Genomic DNA, 18,781 nt, shown 5'->3' on the forward strand with positions numbered 1-18,781 from the left:
ACTAAAGTCTTACTCCAGTGCTACGCATATGTACAGTGGAACATCAACTCCTAAAGGTCCATCTGGTGACAGTCTCTTCCCGTTGATCTGAGAATAAACCTCATTAGCTTTGGAGAGATTTATACAGCTTGGACACCATGACTTTATTTTGGTCACATCAACTTATAAAACCATTTTCACCTGATGCATGGAGGGGGCCCTGCTTGATAGAGAGTGTAACCATGTGAATGATGAATTCATACTTTATTAGGGTATTGAAGTACTTCCACATTCAGGGGGGAAACCAGCAACAAATAACACCAAACTCTGGTCATGTCTCTACAGCAATCCTGAGTGTGAGTGAGTTAAAAATAGACCCTCTTTCACTAGCATTTATCTTTCCATGTCATACCTGCTCCTTGGTTTTAGTTGCACTAAATTAATTTGTCATTTGTAGAAGAGAGACCTTTAGTCTTGACAAACTCAAGCTTAGGGGCAGTTAAGAGGTACAACAAATAGAACACCAGGCATCAAGTAAGGAAGACCTGAGTTCACATCTAACCTCAAACTAGTTGTGTGACCCTGGGCAAGTCACCCAACCCCTGTCTGCCTCAGTTTCCTCATCTGTAAAATGGAGATAATTCTATCACCTAACTTCCAGGGTTGTTGTGAGGATCAAATGAGATGATAATTGTAAAGAGTTTAGCACAGTGCTAAATGTTAGCTATTATTATTATTATTATTAACTAAATCCATTTATTTCCATAGACAAAAGAACACAAAATACAAGCTAAAAAACATTTTCTTGTTATCACTTGGGCCATTAGGCAGGAATTTACACACACACACACACACACACACACACTTTTTGCAGAGGCCTCCACTCCTCCTGTAAGTGGAACCAATGAGGGGATACCCTGAGGAGTGCTTTTAAAACAGCCTTATCTTTGCTAGTAGACACCTGCTTTTTAATGTCTACTTCATGGTAAGTATGCCATGCTCTAGTTTACTTAGTGGCCACGGGTCTCATTACAAATGCCTTCTCAGTAGAAGGATTCTGAAGGGGACACTGTCCAGTTGGAAACGCTTTAAGGCAAAAGCCTTTTTAAAGTCTGCCAACCTGAATGGTATCATTTCAAAACAGACTGCTTGCATTCTGTCCTTAGAACTGCAAAGGGAATCCTACCAGCACTTCAGAAAACTGATATTGTATTGTTTCTTTGGAGAGGATTAAAATGGGCCAGCTCCACACAGGAGCCTCAGAACTCCCACTCCCACTCCCACTGCTGAAGAACAATGAGGGCCTTCCCCCACCCTCTCCTGCCCATCTCCCTCCAAAGAACTGCAGGTTGGAAAGGGAGTTTAATATACTAGTGCTACAGCTCAGAATTGCACTGTTTTAATAACCCTGCTATTCTCTACAAAACCAAGCAACTGAGCTTTCACACCCACATATCCTATACTTCATGCAATTACCTTCAACTACTGAGTTTTGAAATTAAAATTAGTTGGTTCCTAAGGACAATGTGAGGAGAGTGACATTTAACTCCCTGACAGGCCCAGGTATATTAGCAGAGGAAAAAACCCAGCATTTGAAATGTGTTGCCAATGCTCTATTTTACTGCTAATTTGACTGTATTTTCAAGGATGCTTTAAAAAAAAAAACAATTTTTAAGTAACGATTCATCCCACTGAGGGGGTGGAAGAGGCATGTTGTGCCATTCCTCCCCTTCCTTCTTGGCTAACTACCAAGGGCTCAGGAAGCCAAGTGTGTGGTGTGATCTTTACAGCAGTAAAGTCAACAGCTGGCTTTTTGGCATACTGCAATGAAGGCACTGAAGCGAACCAAACCATCACATGGCCAAGTTACTAATTCTGTATCTTTATGGCTCAGAAGTCAGATTCCTCTCCAGTACATGAAATACCAAGATGTATAGAAGAGCATAAGAAATCAGGTTGAGATTAGGCAGAAGTCTGCTGTTGTGGTTGTGATGGTTGCTGCTGCTGCTGTTTTTGTTTTTTTTGGTTTGGGTATTTTTGGTTTTGGTTTTTTTTTTTAGTGAGGCAATTGGGGTTAAGTGACTTGCCCAGGGTCACACAGCTAGTAAGTGTTAAGTGTCTGAGGTCAGATTTGAACTCAGATACTCCTGACTCCAGGGCCGGTGCTCTATCCACTGTGCCACCTAGCTGCCCCTTGCTGCTGTTTTTATATGCAAATAAATCAACACAACACAACACAACAACTGGACTGACAGCTGTCTTTGGGACAGACACCCAGCCTAAACAAACACTGCTGTATATTAGAACCTAGCCCACAGCTGCAAGAGGTACCATAAAGCACCAGCCCTGGGTTCAGGAGGACCTGGGTTCAAATCCAGCCTCAGAGTAGCTGTGTGACCCTGGGCAAGTCACTTAACCCTCATTGCCCCCCCACCCCCAAAAAAGAGGTACCATAAATCCTGTGAAAGAGAAAGTAAAAACATGGAAGCAAAAGACCTTCAGAAGAAAGAAGAAATAGAGAATGCAATTCAGAAGATGACAGGAGTATAGGTTTAGAGCTAGAAGGATCTTAGAAGTAATCTAGTCAGCCAGGTGGCACCATAGTACACAGAGAACTGTGCCTGGAGTCAGGAAGACTCATTTTCCTGAATTCAAATCTAGCCTCAGATACTTACTAGCTGTGTGACCCTGGGCAAGTCATTTAACCCTGTTTACCTCCGTTTCCTCATCAGTAAAATGAGCTGGAGAAGGAAATGGAAAACCACTCCAGTACCTTTGCCACAAAACCCCCAAAATGGGGTTACTAAAAGTTGGACAGCATTCCAACCTCCTCATTTTACCAATGAGGAAACTGAGGCCCAGAGATGTTATAACTTGCCTAAAGTCACATATGCAGTATTGGAAGCAGGATTTGAATTCAAGTCCTCTAACTCTAGATTCAGTGCCTTGAAAAGAGTATTAGATATTCTTTTTTCTTTTTTTAGTGAGTTAATTGGGGTCAAGTGACTTGTCCAGGGTCACACAGCTAGTAAGTGTTAAGTGTCTGAGGTCGGATTTGAACTCAGGTACTCCAGAATCCAGGGCCAGTGCTCTATCCACTGCGCCATCTAGCTGTTCCCAAGAGTATTAGATATTGAGTCAAAGGATCTGGATTTCAAATCCTGCTCCTTTCCATTGTGTGACCTTGGACAAGTCATTTAATCTCTCTTGACCTCAGTGTCCTGTCAACAATGAAGAAGGTAGATTAGATGATTTCTAAGGTTATTTCTAGCTCTAAATTCTATGATCTTAGTCTTAACAAACTACTAGATTAAGAGTCCCAATTACACACTCTTAAAATTTCTTTCTAGGTTCTTACAAAGGAACAAATATTCCTTGATTATCTACTGTGCCCATTATAGGCAATGGGGAAACATTAGCAGTTTTCCTAGTAAATACAGGCATAAATCAAGGATCTTTTCCATTTTTCTGCTATTATTTGACATAGTTCTATAAATGCCAAAAAATAGCAATAAAACAAGAGAAAGAAATTAAGGACTTAAAGATAGGTAAAGAAGAGACAAAATTATTCCTATTTGCTGATAATATGATGGTTCACTTAGAAAATCCAAGAAAATCAGCCAAGAAATTAATTGGGACAATAGGTTCAGTAACGTTTCAGCCTACCAAAAAAGCCCTCAAAAATCAATGGTATTTCTATACAATAATAATAAAATGCAGGAAGTAATCATAAAAAGGAACTCCCATTTAAAATAACTACCAGATGCATGCAATATTTGGGATCGATTTCTCTCCTATACAAGTTATAACTTCATAACTTACATAGTATGAATTGCCCTTGTCAAATTGATAGGAAATAGACTTTAAACATTTAGTATAATCAAGGAGGAGAGTTCAACAAGTAATTCTTTTAAATAACTTTGGGAAATGAATGAGGAAAAAGGAGGAGAATTATTTGCAGAGTAGTCATCACTTTTCTCTTTTTTTTTATTACAGATTACTTTCCACAGGAGGAGACAGAGGCTATGATTAAATTGGCTATTTAATTGCAGAAAATTCTGAGGCTGAAACACCTGGAAAGGAAGTACAGCAAGATGAAATAATACACTGCAGGCAAATTATTCTATATGAATTCTCATTCACATGCAGGGCCTGCCTCAAAAATCAAAATAATTTTTTTTCTTTCTTCAATCACCAAATTGGGTTAATTCCTAAAGCAGCATGATCAAAAAACCAAATGATTTATTTCTCAACAAACAAAATTTAAATAGGATGGTGTAATGTGTTAAACAGTCTAACATGCAACTTACTAACTTAAATCATTTAAAATTAACTTCACGATTGAGTCTTTTTATACTTAAGAATCAAACCTTGCATTATCCTCTCAGCTGAAAGCATTCTTTACCTCCTTAGATTTTCCTAGAGCCCTCATTGCCCCTATCATACTCTTATATTATACTTATTTGTGAACAGGCCCCTTCCCCCTCCCCAGTAGAATTTTAAATCCCTCACAGCTAGGTGTCATTTGTTTTGTTTGTATCCCAGACCCTTGAACTCTTGTATTTGTGTGTTGGTGGGCTGGAAAGGAGAATCTTGAAGCACAATGAAACAAGATGATTACCTACAGGAGTCCCTCCCCTAAGTAGGTTAGGCTAATCCTTTCTCTAAAATATAAGGAAGCTCTCCCCAACACCTGATTGGCCAAGGGCATCAAGGCTCAAGCCCAGTCAATCTCTATTGGAGCAGCTTCTTGGTGGTCTCTGACAATGTTGACATGGCTTCCTGATCACATAAAGACAAAAACAGACCTACTCCTATGAAGTCAGATCCATTTAGACTTGCTGTATGTCCCAAGACCCTTGATGACCAGAAGAATTTCAGTACAGAAGTGAGGATATGTCAAGTTTGAGATGCCTACAGGACACACAATTTGAACTGTCCAATAGGTAGTAGGTGATGAGAGCTCAAGAGAGAGAGACTGGATATAGTGATCTGGACGTAGCTGAAACCTCAAAAGATATCTTGGGGTTTGGTGGCTAGCTTTTTTTCCTCTTCCCTATTTATTTATTCTATCATTAAAAAAAAAGACTGAGATGCCACCTGGGACCCCCTGAAGCTTGGGAAAGTGTGTCATGGAAACAGTGCCTCACTTTAAGAAGGAGTTAAAAGCCAAGAAATAGGCTAGGACAATGAGCAGGCAGAAAAAGATGTGGACCATTGAAAGTTTCTTTGGTGACAAAGTAAATCAAAATACACCCTCAGAAAAAGATAACAAAGTCAAAGCTCCTACATCCAAAGCTTCCAAGAAAAATATGAATTGGTCTCCGGCCATAGACGTTCTCAAAAAGGACTTTGAAGATACAGTAATAGAGGTAGAGGGGAAAATAAGAGAGGTAGAGAAAAAAATGAAAAGAGAAATGAGAGTGATGCAGAAGGGTCATGAAAAAAAGTCAACAGCTTGAAAAGCCAAAATGGCCAGGGCCAGCTAGGTGGTGCAGTGGATAAAGCACTGGCCCTGGATTCAGGAGGACCTGAGTTCAAATCCGGCCTCAGACACTTGACACTTACTAGCTGTGTGACCTTGGGAAAGTCACTCAACCCTCATTGCCCAGCCCCAAAAAATAAAAGCCAAATTGGCCAAATGGAAAAGGAGGTACAAAAGCTTTCTGAAGAAAATAATTGCTTAAAAATTAGGATTGAACAAATAGAAGCTAATGACTTTATGAGGAATCAAGACACAATAAAGCAAATACAAATAAATAAAAATAGAGGGCAATGTGAAATATCTCCTTGGAGAAACAGCTGACCTGGAAAATAAATCCAGGAGAGATAATTTGAAAATTATTGGACTACCTGAAAACCATGATCAAAAAAAGAACTTAGACATCATCTTCCAAGAAATTGTCAGGGAAAATTGTCCTGATATTTTAGAAGCAGAAGGTAAAATAGAAATTGAAAGAATCTACCAATCACCTCCTGAAAGAGATCCCACAATGAAAAATTCCAGGAATACTATAGCCAAATTCCAGAGCTCCCAGGTCAAGGAGAAAATATTGCAAGCAGCTAGAAAGAAGCAATTAAAGTACTGTGGACTGTAGTCAGGATAACACAAGATATAGTAGCTTCTACATTTAAGGATTGGAGGGCATGGAATATGATATTCCAGAGGGCAAAGGAACTGGAATTACAACCAAGAATTACCTACCCAGCAAAACTAATCATAATCTTTCAGGGGTGGAAATGGGACTTCAATGAAAAAGAGGACTTTCAGGCATTCAAGATAAAAAGACCTGAACTGAATAGAAAATTTGACTTTCAAATACAAAACCCTAGAGAGGCATAAAAAGGTAAACAAGAAAAAGAAATCATGAGGGATATTAAATGGTTAGGGCAGCCAAAAGGAATATATTTAGACAGAGGGCACAGGTGTGAATTGAATATGAAGGGATGATATCTGTAAAGTATTTATTTTTTGTTTATCCTTTTTTTGTGGGGCAGGTAGGGTGGGGTGGCTTATGTCTGTGGCTGGATTTATTTTTTATCAGGTTTTGTTGTTGTTGTTGGTTTTTTGTTGGTTTTTTGTTTGTTTGTGGGGCAGTCAGGATGAGGTGGCATGCCAAGGGTTGAGCAGCTGGTGATTGTCTTGTGTCTGAGGCCAGATTTCGGCTGGGGAACCTCCTGGGTCCAGGGCTGGTGCTCTGTCCACTGTTTCATCTAGCTGCCCCATGATGACATCTTTAAAATAAAATTAAGGGTAATGCACTGGAAGAAAGGGAAAGGGAGAGGTGGAATGGGGTGAAATAGTTCACATAAATGAAAAAGCTTATAGAGTGGAGGGGAAGATGGGAAGAAACAGGGAAGTGAATGGGCCTTAGTCTCCTCAGAATTGTCTAAAAGAGGGAATAGCATACACACTCAAGTGGGTATAGTAATATATTTTACCCTGCAGGAAAGTGGGAGGGAAAGGGGATAAGGGGGGAGAGGTGAAGAAAGGGAGGGAAGATTGGGAGAGGGGGCAGTAAAAATAAAAACACTTTTGAAGAGGGATAGGGTGAAAGAAGATACAAAATAGAGTAAATATCAAGGGGAGGGAATAAGATAGAGGTTAATACAGTTAGCAATAGTAACTGTGAAAGAAAGGATGAGCAGAATGCTATCAGAAGGACTTATGAAAAATAAAATCCATCTACAGAGAAATAACTGATGGTATCTGAATACAGATTGAAATATATATTTTTTGTTAGTTCCTCTTTCTAAACTTATTTTGTCTGTTTTCTTTCACAACCTAACTAATGTGGAGATGTTTTACATAACTACACATATATAACTTATATTGAATTGTTTGATTTCTTAGGGAGGGGTGGGGAGAGAGAAAAGAAGAGAATTTAGAACACAAAGTTTTTAAAACTCAATGTGAACATTTGTTTTTACATGTAACAGTGAAAATTCTAAATAAATAAATTTATTATTATGAGAAAAAAACCACTGGGACATTTAACTCTTTTGCCCAATGTAGCTTTTATTTATGTTTTCCTTAGAGCTCTGAAAAACCTGTTTTTAATAAAGATTATTCGGATTTACTTGGAGATATTTGATCATGCCTTAAATCCAAATCACTATGGCTCTCACTGATTGTCCAATAATAGGTCCCAGTCCAAGTTTCACCTGCTCATTGTTTGGGTTCTCGTGGCTCAGAATGAGTGTAAATAGTAATTTTCTCTGTTCTGTGCGGAAATCCTGAAATTCTTCTCCTCCCAGTTTGGTTCCCTCCCTCCCTCCCTCCCTCCCTCCCTCCCTTCCTTCCTTCCTTCCTTCCTTCCTTCCTTCCTCCTCTCTCTCTTTCTCTCTCCCCCTCTCCCCTTTCCTTCTTTCCTCCCTTTTTGTATGCAAACTAGGCCATCTTATGCCTCTTTTCTTTCCTGGCCTTAAATCACTGAATGGGTATTGCCTCAGAATACTGAGAAAAGGGAAAAGTGGTAGCTCAAAAATCCATCTGGGGTCATCTCCAGTTGTTCTGATCTATTTCTTTTCGCTGGACTCTGATGACCACAGAGGAGAGAATAAGGCTGATGACTTTGCACAGCCCTGCCTTATTTAAATCCAATTAACTTACAAGTCAAAGACATCACCTTCCTAATGTCATTTGATCCTCTTTGAGAACAAAGGATAAGCAATAACAACAACAACAACAAGATATGTGATAATTATCTGAAAAGATGAGGATAATAATAACACGTTTATATATCACTTTAAGATTTGCAAAGCACTTTATGAATATTATCTCATTTTATCCTCTCAACAAACCTCAGAGGTAGTGTTATTATCACCCCCATTTTATGAAGGAAAAAAACCAAGGCAGGTAGATGTTAAATAACTTTCCCAGAGTCACACAGCTCGTGAGGATGAGCCCAATTTTAAATTCAGTTATTCCTGATTCTACCCACCACACCTGCTAAATTAAAGGGCAGCTAGGTTGGCAAAATGGCTAGAGTACCAGGCCTGTTACTATAGTTTGTCCTTCCTTCTCGTAGAGTGCCAATAAAGTCATAGAAGTGATATATTGACTCACATGTGAATTGGATTTAAGTGAGTCAGAGCTGTGCAAAGTTGTCAGCCTCATTCTCTCCAACTTTTCTAAAGTTGTTAATTGTTTCAAGCAGTTTTTTAGTTGATTCTTTAGGATTCCCTAAGTATACCATCATTTTTGGATGATACATTTGTAAGAATTTTGTCAAAAAGCATAACCCCAACTTAACTGAGGCTAATGAGTAGTATAAGGTTAAGTAAGAGAGTTTTATTTAGAAAAAGAGGAGGGGTAGATAAACGGATGATAATGGATCATAATGAGAAGACTGCATTACTATTTTTACTTCTATTTGTATTTCGCTTCTCTTTTTGAGAATAGTTAGCAAGGAATGGAAACCCAAGTAACGTGTTAGAAAGCATCTTGTTTAATAAAATCAAATATATTTAAACTTGGAGTGGAAGTGTTATGTAATGGGCAAAGACTTGACCTCAAAAGCTGGAAAGAATTAGGTTGAAGTACTACTTTTGACATACTAACTTTGACTCTAGTTAAGTTATGACATCTCTGTGTTCCCCAGGAAACTCTTTAAGTCTCTAAAGTTGCAGAACAGGTACTGAGTTGCACTTGTTAGAAAGCATCTTGCAATCCCCAGTTACTTCAAGTTCCCAGGCCCAGATATGGTGTTGTTCGGTCATTTCAGTTGTGTCCAACTCTTCTTTTCTTGCCAAAGATACTGGAGTGGTTTGCCATTTCCTTCTCCAGCTCATTTTACAAGTGAGGAAATGGAGGCAAAGAGGGTTAAGTGACTTATCCAGGGTCACACAGCTAGGAAGTGTCTGAGACCATATTTGAATGTATAAAGATGAGTCTTCCTAACTCCAAGCCTGGCGCTCTACCCACTTCACCACCTACCTGCCCTTTGGCCCAGATATACTACATCCTAATGCACTGAAAGGACTGGCAGATGTGATTGCAGGTTTTCTATCAGTAATCTCTGAAAGATCTTGGAAAAAAAATACATCCCAATTTGAGAGAGACAGAGACAAAGAAAGAGCATAGCATCTGCAAACTACAACCCAATGAACCTGATATCAGTTCCTGCCAAAGTTATAGATCACATTATTAAAGGAGTCCTTTATGATCATTTAGAAAGGGAATCAGCAATAAAAGACTCATAGCTTGAAGAACAAGTCTTGCCCAACTAGATGCTTTTCCTCATTTCATCCATCCACTGGACTCTTTTTATATTTCTTTGACTTCTCCATCATGCCTGATACCATCCCCTTTCTTCTTCCCCCACCCCACTTGTCAGTTTTCTATTGTGTTGTGCTCTCCCCCCCCCCATTAGATTGCAACATAAGCTCTTTGAGGGCAGAGATTCTTTTTCTTATTTGTATCTCCAGGACATAGTACAGTGCCTGGCACATAGTCAGCACTTAATAAATGTCTCTTGACTGACTGACTGACAGGAAAACAGGTAGATCAGAAAAATAGTGTGGATATATTTCAGCCAAATATCCAACAAAATATCTTGTGCTATTTTTGTGGACAAGGTGAAGATATATGAGCTAGATTATAATAACATTATATGAATTTGCAACTGATTCAATAACCATACTCAAAGATTAGTTATTAATGGGTCTGTGTTTTCTTGGAATGAGGTCGCTAGTGGAGCCTCCTTGGGATCTGTCCTTGGTCCTGTAACACTGTGATCAGTCAATAAGTACTTATTAAGCTCTTGCTATGTCTTAGTCACTATGTTAAATGCTGGAGACGTGAAGAAAGGCAAAACACAGCCCTTAGGAGCTCACAGTCTAAAGGTGGAAACACCATAAAAACAACTACTTACAAACAAGCTATATGAAGGATAAATTGGAGCTAGTCAACAAAGGAAAGTCATTAGCATTAAGAAGGATCAAGAAAGGCTTCCTGTAGAAGATGTGACTTTATTTGAGACTTAAAGGGAACCAGGGAATTCTGGAAGCTGAGCTGGAGAGGGAGAGAATTCTGTGCACGAGGGATAGCCACTGAAATGTCTGGAGTCAGGAGATGGAGTCTAGATTGTGAAACAGGAAGGAGGTTCATGTCACTGGATGGCAGAGTACCTGGGACTGACAGCTGTCAGAAGTCTGGAAATATAGGAAGAGGACTCCAGGGGATTAGGAATGCTTTAGATAAAATCTTAGATATCACACTTGTCAAATCCTCAACTGACATGAAGATTTAAGGGACATAAAACAGATAGGAAGACAGAACACACATCAAAAATATCATGACAAGATAGAACGTAATAAGCCAAATCTAGAAAAAAAAGAAATTTAATAGAGATAAATACAAAATTCATCTTCATAAATACAAAGTGGAGAAGATCTAGCAAGATAATAAATCCTGTAAAAGACAGTCTGAGCAGTTAGGTGTACTTTGAGCTAAATGTGAGTAAAGAGATAAGGCTAGGCATCATGAATACTATGTAGAAGAAGGAATACTATTTCTTCTATACTGTGCCCTGGTTCATCCACATCTAGCATACTATGTTCTGTTTTAAACCCCACATTTTAAAAAAAGATATGAACAAGAGAGGGCCCATCTGAAAGGCAGCAGCCAAGAAGGGAAGTGGGTTTATGAAGGCAACCTTTTATAGTTACTGTTCTTAGGATACCATCTTAGTAAATGCCTTTACTTGGAGCTAATAGTGCTATTAAGCACAGTGATGGGGGCTCATGAGCTATAGTTTTAAGAACTGAAACTCAGCTTAGGAACCGTCACCTCCTCCTCCTTCTCTTCCTCCTTCTCCTCCTCTTCCTTCTCCTCTTCCTCTCCTTCCTCCTCTTCCTTCTCCTCCTCCTTCTCCTCCTCCTCCTCCTCTTCCTTCTCCTTCATCTTCTTTTCTTCTTCTCTCTCATCTTAATAGTATTTTATTTTTTCAAGTTACATAGTTTTCAACATTTGTTTTTATAAGATTCCTAGTTCCAAATTCTTCTCCCTCCCTCCCTTTCCTCCCCCTCCCCAAGACAGAAAGCAATCTGATATAGATTATATATGTATAATCACATTAAACATATTTCCACATTAGTCATGTTGTGAAATAAGAATCAGAACAAAAGGGGAAAACCTCAAAAAAAGTAGAAACAGTATGGTTCAATCTGCATTCAGATCCCACAGTTCTGTTTTCTGGATGTGGAGAGCATTTTCCATTATGAATTCTTTGAAATTGTCTTGGATCATTGTATTGCTGAGAAGAGCTAATTCTATCACAGTTGATCATCATATAATGTTGCTGTTACTTTGTACAATGTGCTTATGGTTCTGCTCACTTCACTCAGCATCAGTCCACTTAAGTATTTCCAGGTTTTTCTGAAATTTGCCTACTCATAATTTCTTAGAGCACAATAGTATTCCATTACATCCATATACCACAACTTGTTTAGCCATTCCCCAATTGATGGTCATCCCTTTGATTTCCAGTTCTTTGCCACCACAAAGAGAGCTACTATAAATATTTAAGTACATGTGGGACCTTTTCTCTTTCTTATGATCTCCTTGGAGTACAGACCTATTACTTGGTCAAAGGGTATGCAAAACACCATAGCCCTTTGGGCATAGTTCCAAATTGCCCTCCAGAATGTTTGGATCAGTTCACAACTCCACCAACAATGCATCAGTGTTCCAATTTTTCCACATCTTATTCAACATTTATTATTTTCTTTTTTTGTCATATTAGCCAATCTTGTATGTATGAGATGGTACCTCAGAATTGTTTTAATTTGTATTTCTCTAATCAATAGTGATTTAGAACCTTTTTTTACATGGCAATAGATAACTTTGATTTCTTCATCTGAAAACTACCTGTTCATATCCTTTGACCATTTCTCAATTGGGGAATGAGTTGTATTCTCTCTCTCTCTCTCTCTCTCTCTCTCTCTCTCTCTCTCTCACACACACACACACACACACACACACACACACACACACACACACACACCAGCGATCCAACATTAGTATGAATTGGTTTGTGTAACCCAAAGGAAATGCTACATGTAATCAAGGAAAGTGCAAACCTAGAGTGCAAGAGTAAAAGTTAGCTATTAACAATGGAAAACAAATTCATTAGGTCATGGGATCACTGGAATAACCTCAGAAGCCACCTAATCTAACTCCTTCATTTTAAAGATAAGGAAACTGAGGTCCAGACTTGCCCGAGATCACACATGAGAGGTGGGATTTGAACCTAGGTCCTCTTCTTTCCATCATACAGTGCTACCTTCCTTATTAAAATAAATTTCAAGTTGGTCATCTATGAGTAGGGCAGCTACATGGCACCATAGTGTATAGAGTGCCAGGCCTGGAGTCAGGGTGACTCATTTTACTGAGTTCAAATCCAGCCTCACACACTTATTAGCTGTGTGACTCTGAGCAAGTCACTTAACCCTCTTTGCCTCAGTTTCCTCATCTGTAAAATGAGCTGGAGAAGGAAATGGCAAACCATTCCAGTATCTTTGCAAAGAAAACCCTAAATGGGGTCACAAAACTCAGACACAGACTAAAACAACTGAACAACAACAACACCTATGAGTAAGGGAAGGTGGAAAGAGTTGGTATTGGGAGTAAGCCAAGAAGTAATGAAGAAAGAATAGCAACATTACTGAGGGAGTTTAGGGCCTGATGCTTTTGTTTAAATCATTCCCTCAGTCTGGAAGGCATTTCACATCCCCCAGAACCAGCTCCACCCATGGTAGTAAATTCCTACCTATCAAGACACAGTTCCATTCAGTTCCACTCAGCTCAAAAAAGAAACATTTCTTAAGCATTTGACTAGATGCGTAGCCTTGTGCTAGGTAAACAAAAATAGTTATGGCCCCTGCATTATAGTCTTATGAGAAGATACAACATGGACACAGGTAAGTACACGTGTAAAAGTTAGATTGTGATGAGGGCAAAGGAAAGATCCAAATAATGTGATCTTAGAAGCATGAAGAGGAAAAGATAATTTTTAACTGGGAGGGTGGGTAGGGAAGGAATGAGGTATAATATTGTAGAGGAAGATGACCTCTGAAATGTGCCTAAAAGCTTTTCCTCATCCACAGAACTGACCTGTCACCTGAAATCAATCAGTCAATAAACATTTATTAAGTATTTACCATATGCTAGGCACTGAACCAATATCATACTTTATATTTCTCTCAATCCATTTTGATGGTACATATATATATTCACATGTAAGTATATATGTGTGTATCTGTGTGTGTGTATATATATATACATATATACACACACACACACACACACATATATATATATATATATATATCCCTTGATCCCCCTACTTGACATTATGCCTATGAAAACAGGCATATCCTTTGTATGTATCATAGTTGTCTTGTTAACAACCATTTATTAAGGACTTATTTTGTGCCCAGAACTCAGCTGAGTGCTGGTAGTACCCAAAAATGGCCCAAAAATCTATTTCTGCCCTCAAGGAGCCCACAATGTGATGAAGAAGGCCAATAAAAGCAGCTATGTGCATACAACATATATGTGTGTATGTATATCTATATCTATAGACAGACGGACAGACAGACAGATAGATAGATAGATAGACAGACAGACAGACAGACAGACAGACAGACAGACAGACAGATAGATAGACAGACACAATAAACTGGAGGTACTTTCAGAGGGAAGGTACTGGCATTGAGGGGGACCTCTAGCAGAAGGTAATATGTGAGCTGAGCCTTGAAAGCCAAATAGCATACATATTGGGCTAAGAATAGTTCTTTAATGAGTCATTCAAATTTAACCAAAACTGCTTAGGCCAGAGATTACCAACTTTTTTTTTCTAAGAGAATCAGATTTGGGGCTGCTAGGTGGTGCAGTGGATAGAGCACTAGTCCTGGAGTCAGGAGGACCTGTGTCAGGAGGACTTGACTTCCAATCTGGCTTTAGACACTTAACACCTACTACATGTGTGTCTCTGGGCAAGCCAACTTTACTCTGATTGCCTCGAACCAAAAATAAACAAACAAATAAATAAATGAAATAAAGAGATTCAGATGAAGAACAAAATACTCCTGATTTGGCTACTGTCTTAATGTCCCCAAATACCTGTTTAATTCCAGATACTTTGCTAGGTAGGCCCTAGATGTTATAGAGATGAATAAAATACTATGGAGATGAATAAAGTACTTTCCATCAAGAGACTTTATTTATATTTTCTTGCAGTTCCTTAGACCATCAAGAACTGTGAACAGCCTGAAATATAGGGTTGTTCTCTTCATGAACTTTCATTTATGAAACCTCAAGTAGTAGCACACTTACTAAATTACCAGAACCTACGGGAATGAAGTCCATAGATCACAGTACAACTTATATTTGACAAATATGCTCTCCAAAGAAAATTGCTAGTGAGAAAAAGGGTAATGGAGACACTCATCATAGGCATGAGTAGGTTACAGCATATTTCCAAAAGTGACTTACAACTATAATGGGTAGGCCCATGTCTTCTCTGTGAACTCTGTTTCTGAACTACTTTATAGAGGTTGTGTAGCTTTTTTTTGGTAATTGTACAATTCAAGGCCCAAGCCCTCATCTATTATGGCATTCTCTATTACCAGACCATGGAAGAGTAACCAATCCAATAGCAAAAGGATTTAAGACATTAAAACCATAAAGAAGTAATAAATAGAATCATTCCCTGTTACTATATACCATTGGATGTAACTTTCTGCTCTGTGAATGGGATGGAAATTTCTAATCAGTCACCTTCTTTCTTTAACATGCTCTTAGTGGAGAGCATAGAGAACTCAAACTCTCAGCTGGATAGAATTCACTTAAGATAGTTAGCTTGACTCTCCGGGCAGCAGGATTCTGAGACTGAAGGAAGCCATAGCCACAGTATATCTTGTGCTACCCCTTCCAACCTTTTACTCTCACTATAGCCCTCAGTTTGCCTCTCTGTAACACAATAACTCAGGAACACCCAAATACTTCCCAGATGGTGAGTCCACTCACCTCTCCATGCTGTTTCTCACATATTGTTTCCTTTTCTTTGTCCCCTATAGCTCTTCCTCTTTTTTCTTTCTTTTTCAGGTCTATACCACTTGAAAATCCCCACATCCAGGTGCAAAGCTCCCCCAGGAATCTGATGACCTGGACCTTTCTCCAATAAACAGTAATTAGCTCGTTGTGGGCCTGAAAAATTTATGGGAGCTTACATTTAGATTTGAGAAATTCATGTCCATATTACACAAGCAATAATCAGAGTAAAAAGGTATCATCCTGAAAATGTAAGATTAGAAGAAAAAAAAAGATAACAGGATCATAGATACAAAGCTAGAAGTTACCTTAGAGTTCATCTAGTATTTCCTTCTTTTAAAGGTTAAGTAACTAGCCCAGGGTCCCACAGGTAGGGGGCAACAGCTTGAATTTGAAGGCAGATCCTATGATTCCAAACCCAGAGTTCTTTCCATTATACCATACTGCGTTGGTACTCAAATCATGGTATACATGCACACACAAAAGCCTCCATTGCATTAGGAATTTCTGTGGACAATTTATTTATGGAATCAAGAATCATATAGGATAAGAAGGTGTGGATGCATTGCACACTGACCAATGTAAGGAGTACCATGACATCATAGGTCCATTGATATTTATGAAGAACAGTGTTTTCTCTTGGGATTCAGCAGTATGCAGTGAATAAACTCTAAAAATAAAGACCATGTGCTATAAAAGAAGGATGCACTCTGAAGAATTTAAGCCTAGAAAACCCCCAAGCCTGCTTAATGATGTCTATATGTATTCCTATTCCTTGGGACAAAAGATGATCTCTAAAGATATTTTTGTACTCATATATTCCTAAAATACCCGCTAAATGCTTGGCATAAAGATATATATTATGAAGGCAGGAAAAGGTTGAGGTGGAGACGAAGTTTTGGAACACCTAGTACAGTCTCTAAACAACATGTGCCTTCCAGAGGGGTCTTCCTGAAACACTGATCACATGATAAATAAACCACAATCACCCGACACCCCCCCACCCCCCCGGCCACCCCCCCAACAACCACCTTCAAACAGTCAGGAGCTTTATCTGGGGCTGCAAGAAAAAGGGGAGAGGGGGTAAAGGGAGACAGATGGGAGAGAAATTGGGGGGAGGGGGGAGACATTGGAAGAAGGGGAAAGAGGAGGGAGGGAGGGAGGGGGAGGGAGGGAGAGAGAGAGAGAGAGAGAGAGAGAGAGAGAGAGAGAGAGAGAGAGAGAATGAATCAGTTCTTTCACTGCATGTAACAAAATTCTCTTCAACCCACCTCATATCCTTAACAGGCTAGGTTTGCAACAGAAATTTAGCAACCTGTAGAGTACGAGTTCTGAAACTTTTTGGTCTTAGGAGCCCTTTCCACTTTTAAAAGTTTGGAGGACCTGTTATAGTCTTAAAAAATTATTTAGGACCCCAAAGAGCTTTTGTTTATATGGGTTATATCTCTCCATATTTACCAGCTCATTTTACTATATTAATTTATTTTAAAATGACAATAAGTCCATTACACATTATCATAAATAACATTTTTGTGAAAAATAACTATTTTTAAAGACAAAAATGTAGTAAGACTGTGGTATTGTTTTACATATTTTTGCAAATCTCTTTAATGTCTAGCTTAATAGATGGCAGATGAATTCTCTATTTTGCTTCTGCATTCAATCCATTATGATAAGTTATTTTAGTTGAAGTATATGAAGAAAATCCAGCCACCGATTTTCACAGAGAGAGTTGGCAGCCCAGGCAGTCAAAATAAACTTGTAGCAGGCAGTTATTTTATTCTACTGGGCAAATAACTTCTCAGTAATATGAAAAGAATTTTCACTTCTTGGACTCCTTGAAACGGTCTCAGGACCATACCTTAAGGTCCACTTTTTGCTGTAAAGCAAACAGGTTGAGGAGGGGAAAAGAGGTGCTAGGCCTGTCTCTCTTGTCTGTCTCCTGTCTGTCTCTGTCTCTCTGTGTTTGTCTGTGTGTGTGTGTGTGAGAATATCAAGCCACATCTGGAGTGCTGCTATAGAAACAGGATACTGGACAGGTTGGAGAGATTGGCACTTTCTAACTCAGACCTGGTAATTTACTGACCCCCAAGCCCAACCCAAAGGCTCGAGTTGCCCTCCCTTCGCCAGTCACTGACCTTTCTGTGGCTGCTCCCTCCTGGGGGGCAGCAGCCCAGCTCCGCCTCCCCTCGACGGCTGCTCCTTAAGTAGGTCACCTGCCTCCTGCTGGCAGCTGGGGGCCGGGAATGTCCCGGTGGCAGGTGCACCCCCGGAGGCGGGTGCACCCCTGGCAGCAGCTGCGGCAGCGCAGGGGCATTGGCCCAGCCCGGCGGGGAGCTACCGGAGGGCCGTCTGGCCTGCGCCTCGCTGCGGTCCCTTGAGGACCAGGAGCGCCTCAGTTCCAGGGTGAGCTGCAGGCAGAAGAGGAGCGCGGCGGAGAGCAGGCACAGGCGGAAGGCGCAGCACCTCCACAGCGGCTTCTCCTTGGCCATCGTGCCTAGCCGGGCTGGGCCCGGGCTTTGGAGGGCGCTCAGAGCCCGGAGTTTGAAGGGGCGGGGGAGCTCGCCCTCATGGGAGCTCGCGCTGCAGCGGGGATTGCCCGCATCCCTGGGCTGAGCGAGCTGGTTCCTTCCCTTCCTGTCTCCTTTCTTCCCTCCCTTGGCAGGCGAGGCGAGCCCACGGGGCGGGCAGGCAGCAGGCTGGAACTCCGGGATGGCTGAGGGAGGAAACAAGGGATCTGGAAAGGGAACCCGAGCTCTCTGGCTGCAAAGTTTGGAAACTCCCCTCGGCCGGCACAGGACACGAGCTCAGACCCGCCTTCCTCCCTTACAGTCAATGGGAGCCTTGGCGTAACTTTATCCGGAGGCCGGGACGGTCAGCTCGAAACTTGGGGCTGCGCGGGCAGAGGGTGGCGGACAGGCGGGATGGGGGGAGGGGTCAGGGGGGGGGTGTGAATTGCCCAGGGATGCAAATCAAGCTGCGGTCCTCACTCAGACTGGGAGAGAGATGGACCGCCCCTGGAGCTGCAGGACCCGGCCTGGCTGCCCACTGTCCCAAGGGCCCCTCAGCCCAGTTGTACCTGAGCTTCATACCAAGGTGGGGCGAGGGGCGGGGTGGGGAGAGCGAGGCACTGCTTTTCTCCAATTCTAGATCAGGCTAGAGATACGGAGACATTTGCACGGACTCAAAGGTGCACTTGTAATCGGATCCTGCAATGTAACTGGAACATCTAGAAGCCGAATG

At 40.6% G+C, this 18,781-nt stretch overlaps 1 protein-coding gene across 2 annotated transcripts in view; it reads right to left on the bottom strand.

Moving 5' to 3' along the window:
• METTL24 (methyltransferase like 24) overlaps positions 1–18,445 on the bottom strand; it is a 177,133-nt gene extending 158,688 nt beyond the window's left edge. The window contains exons 1-2 of one of the 2 annotated variants that reach the window (XM_044004989.1): positions 17,677–18,445; positions 15,515–15,694 (exon numbers count right to left, since the gene is read on the bottom strand). In XM_044004989.1, the coding sequence (XP_043860924.1) occupies positions 15,515–15,694; positions 17,677–18,030 (534 nt within the window). In that variant the 5' untranslated portion in view covers positions 18,031–18,445. The remainder of the gene's footprint in view (positions 1–15,514; positions 15,695–17,676) is intronic. The other variant, XM_044004990.1, reaches the window with a different exon arrangement.
• Positions 18,446–18,781: the final 336 nt, after the last annotated feature.

This window comes from Dromiciops gliroides, chromosome 4, assembly GCF_019393635.1.
Source record: "Dromiciops gliroides isolate mDroGli1 chromosome 4, mDroGli1.pri, whole genome shotgun sequence".
In the NCBI taxonomy this organism is placed as follows: Eukaryota; Metazoa; Chordata; class Mammalia; order Microbiotheria; family Microbiotheriidae; genus Dromiciops; species Dromiciops gliroides.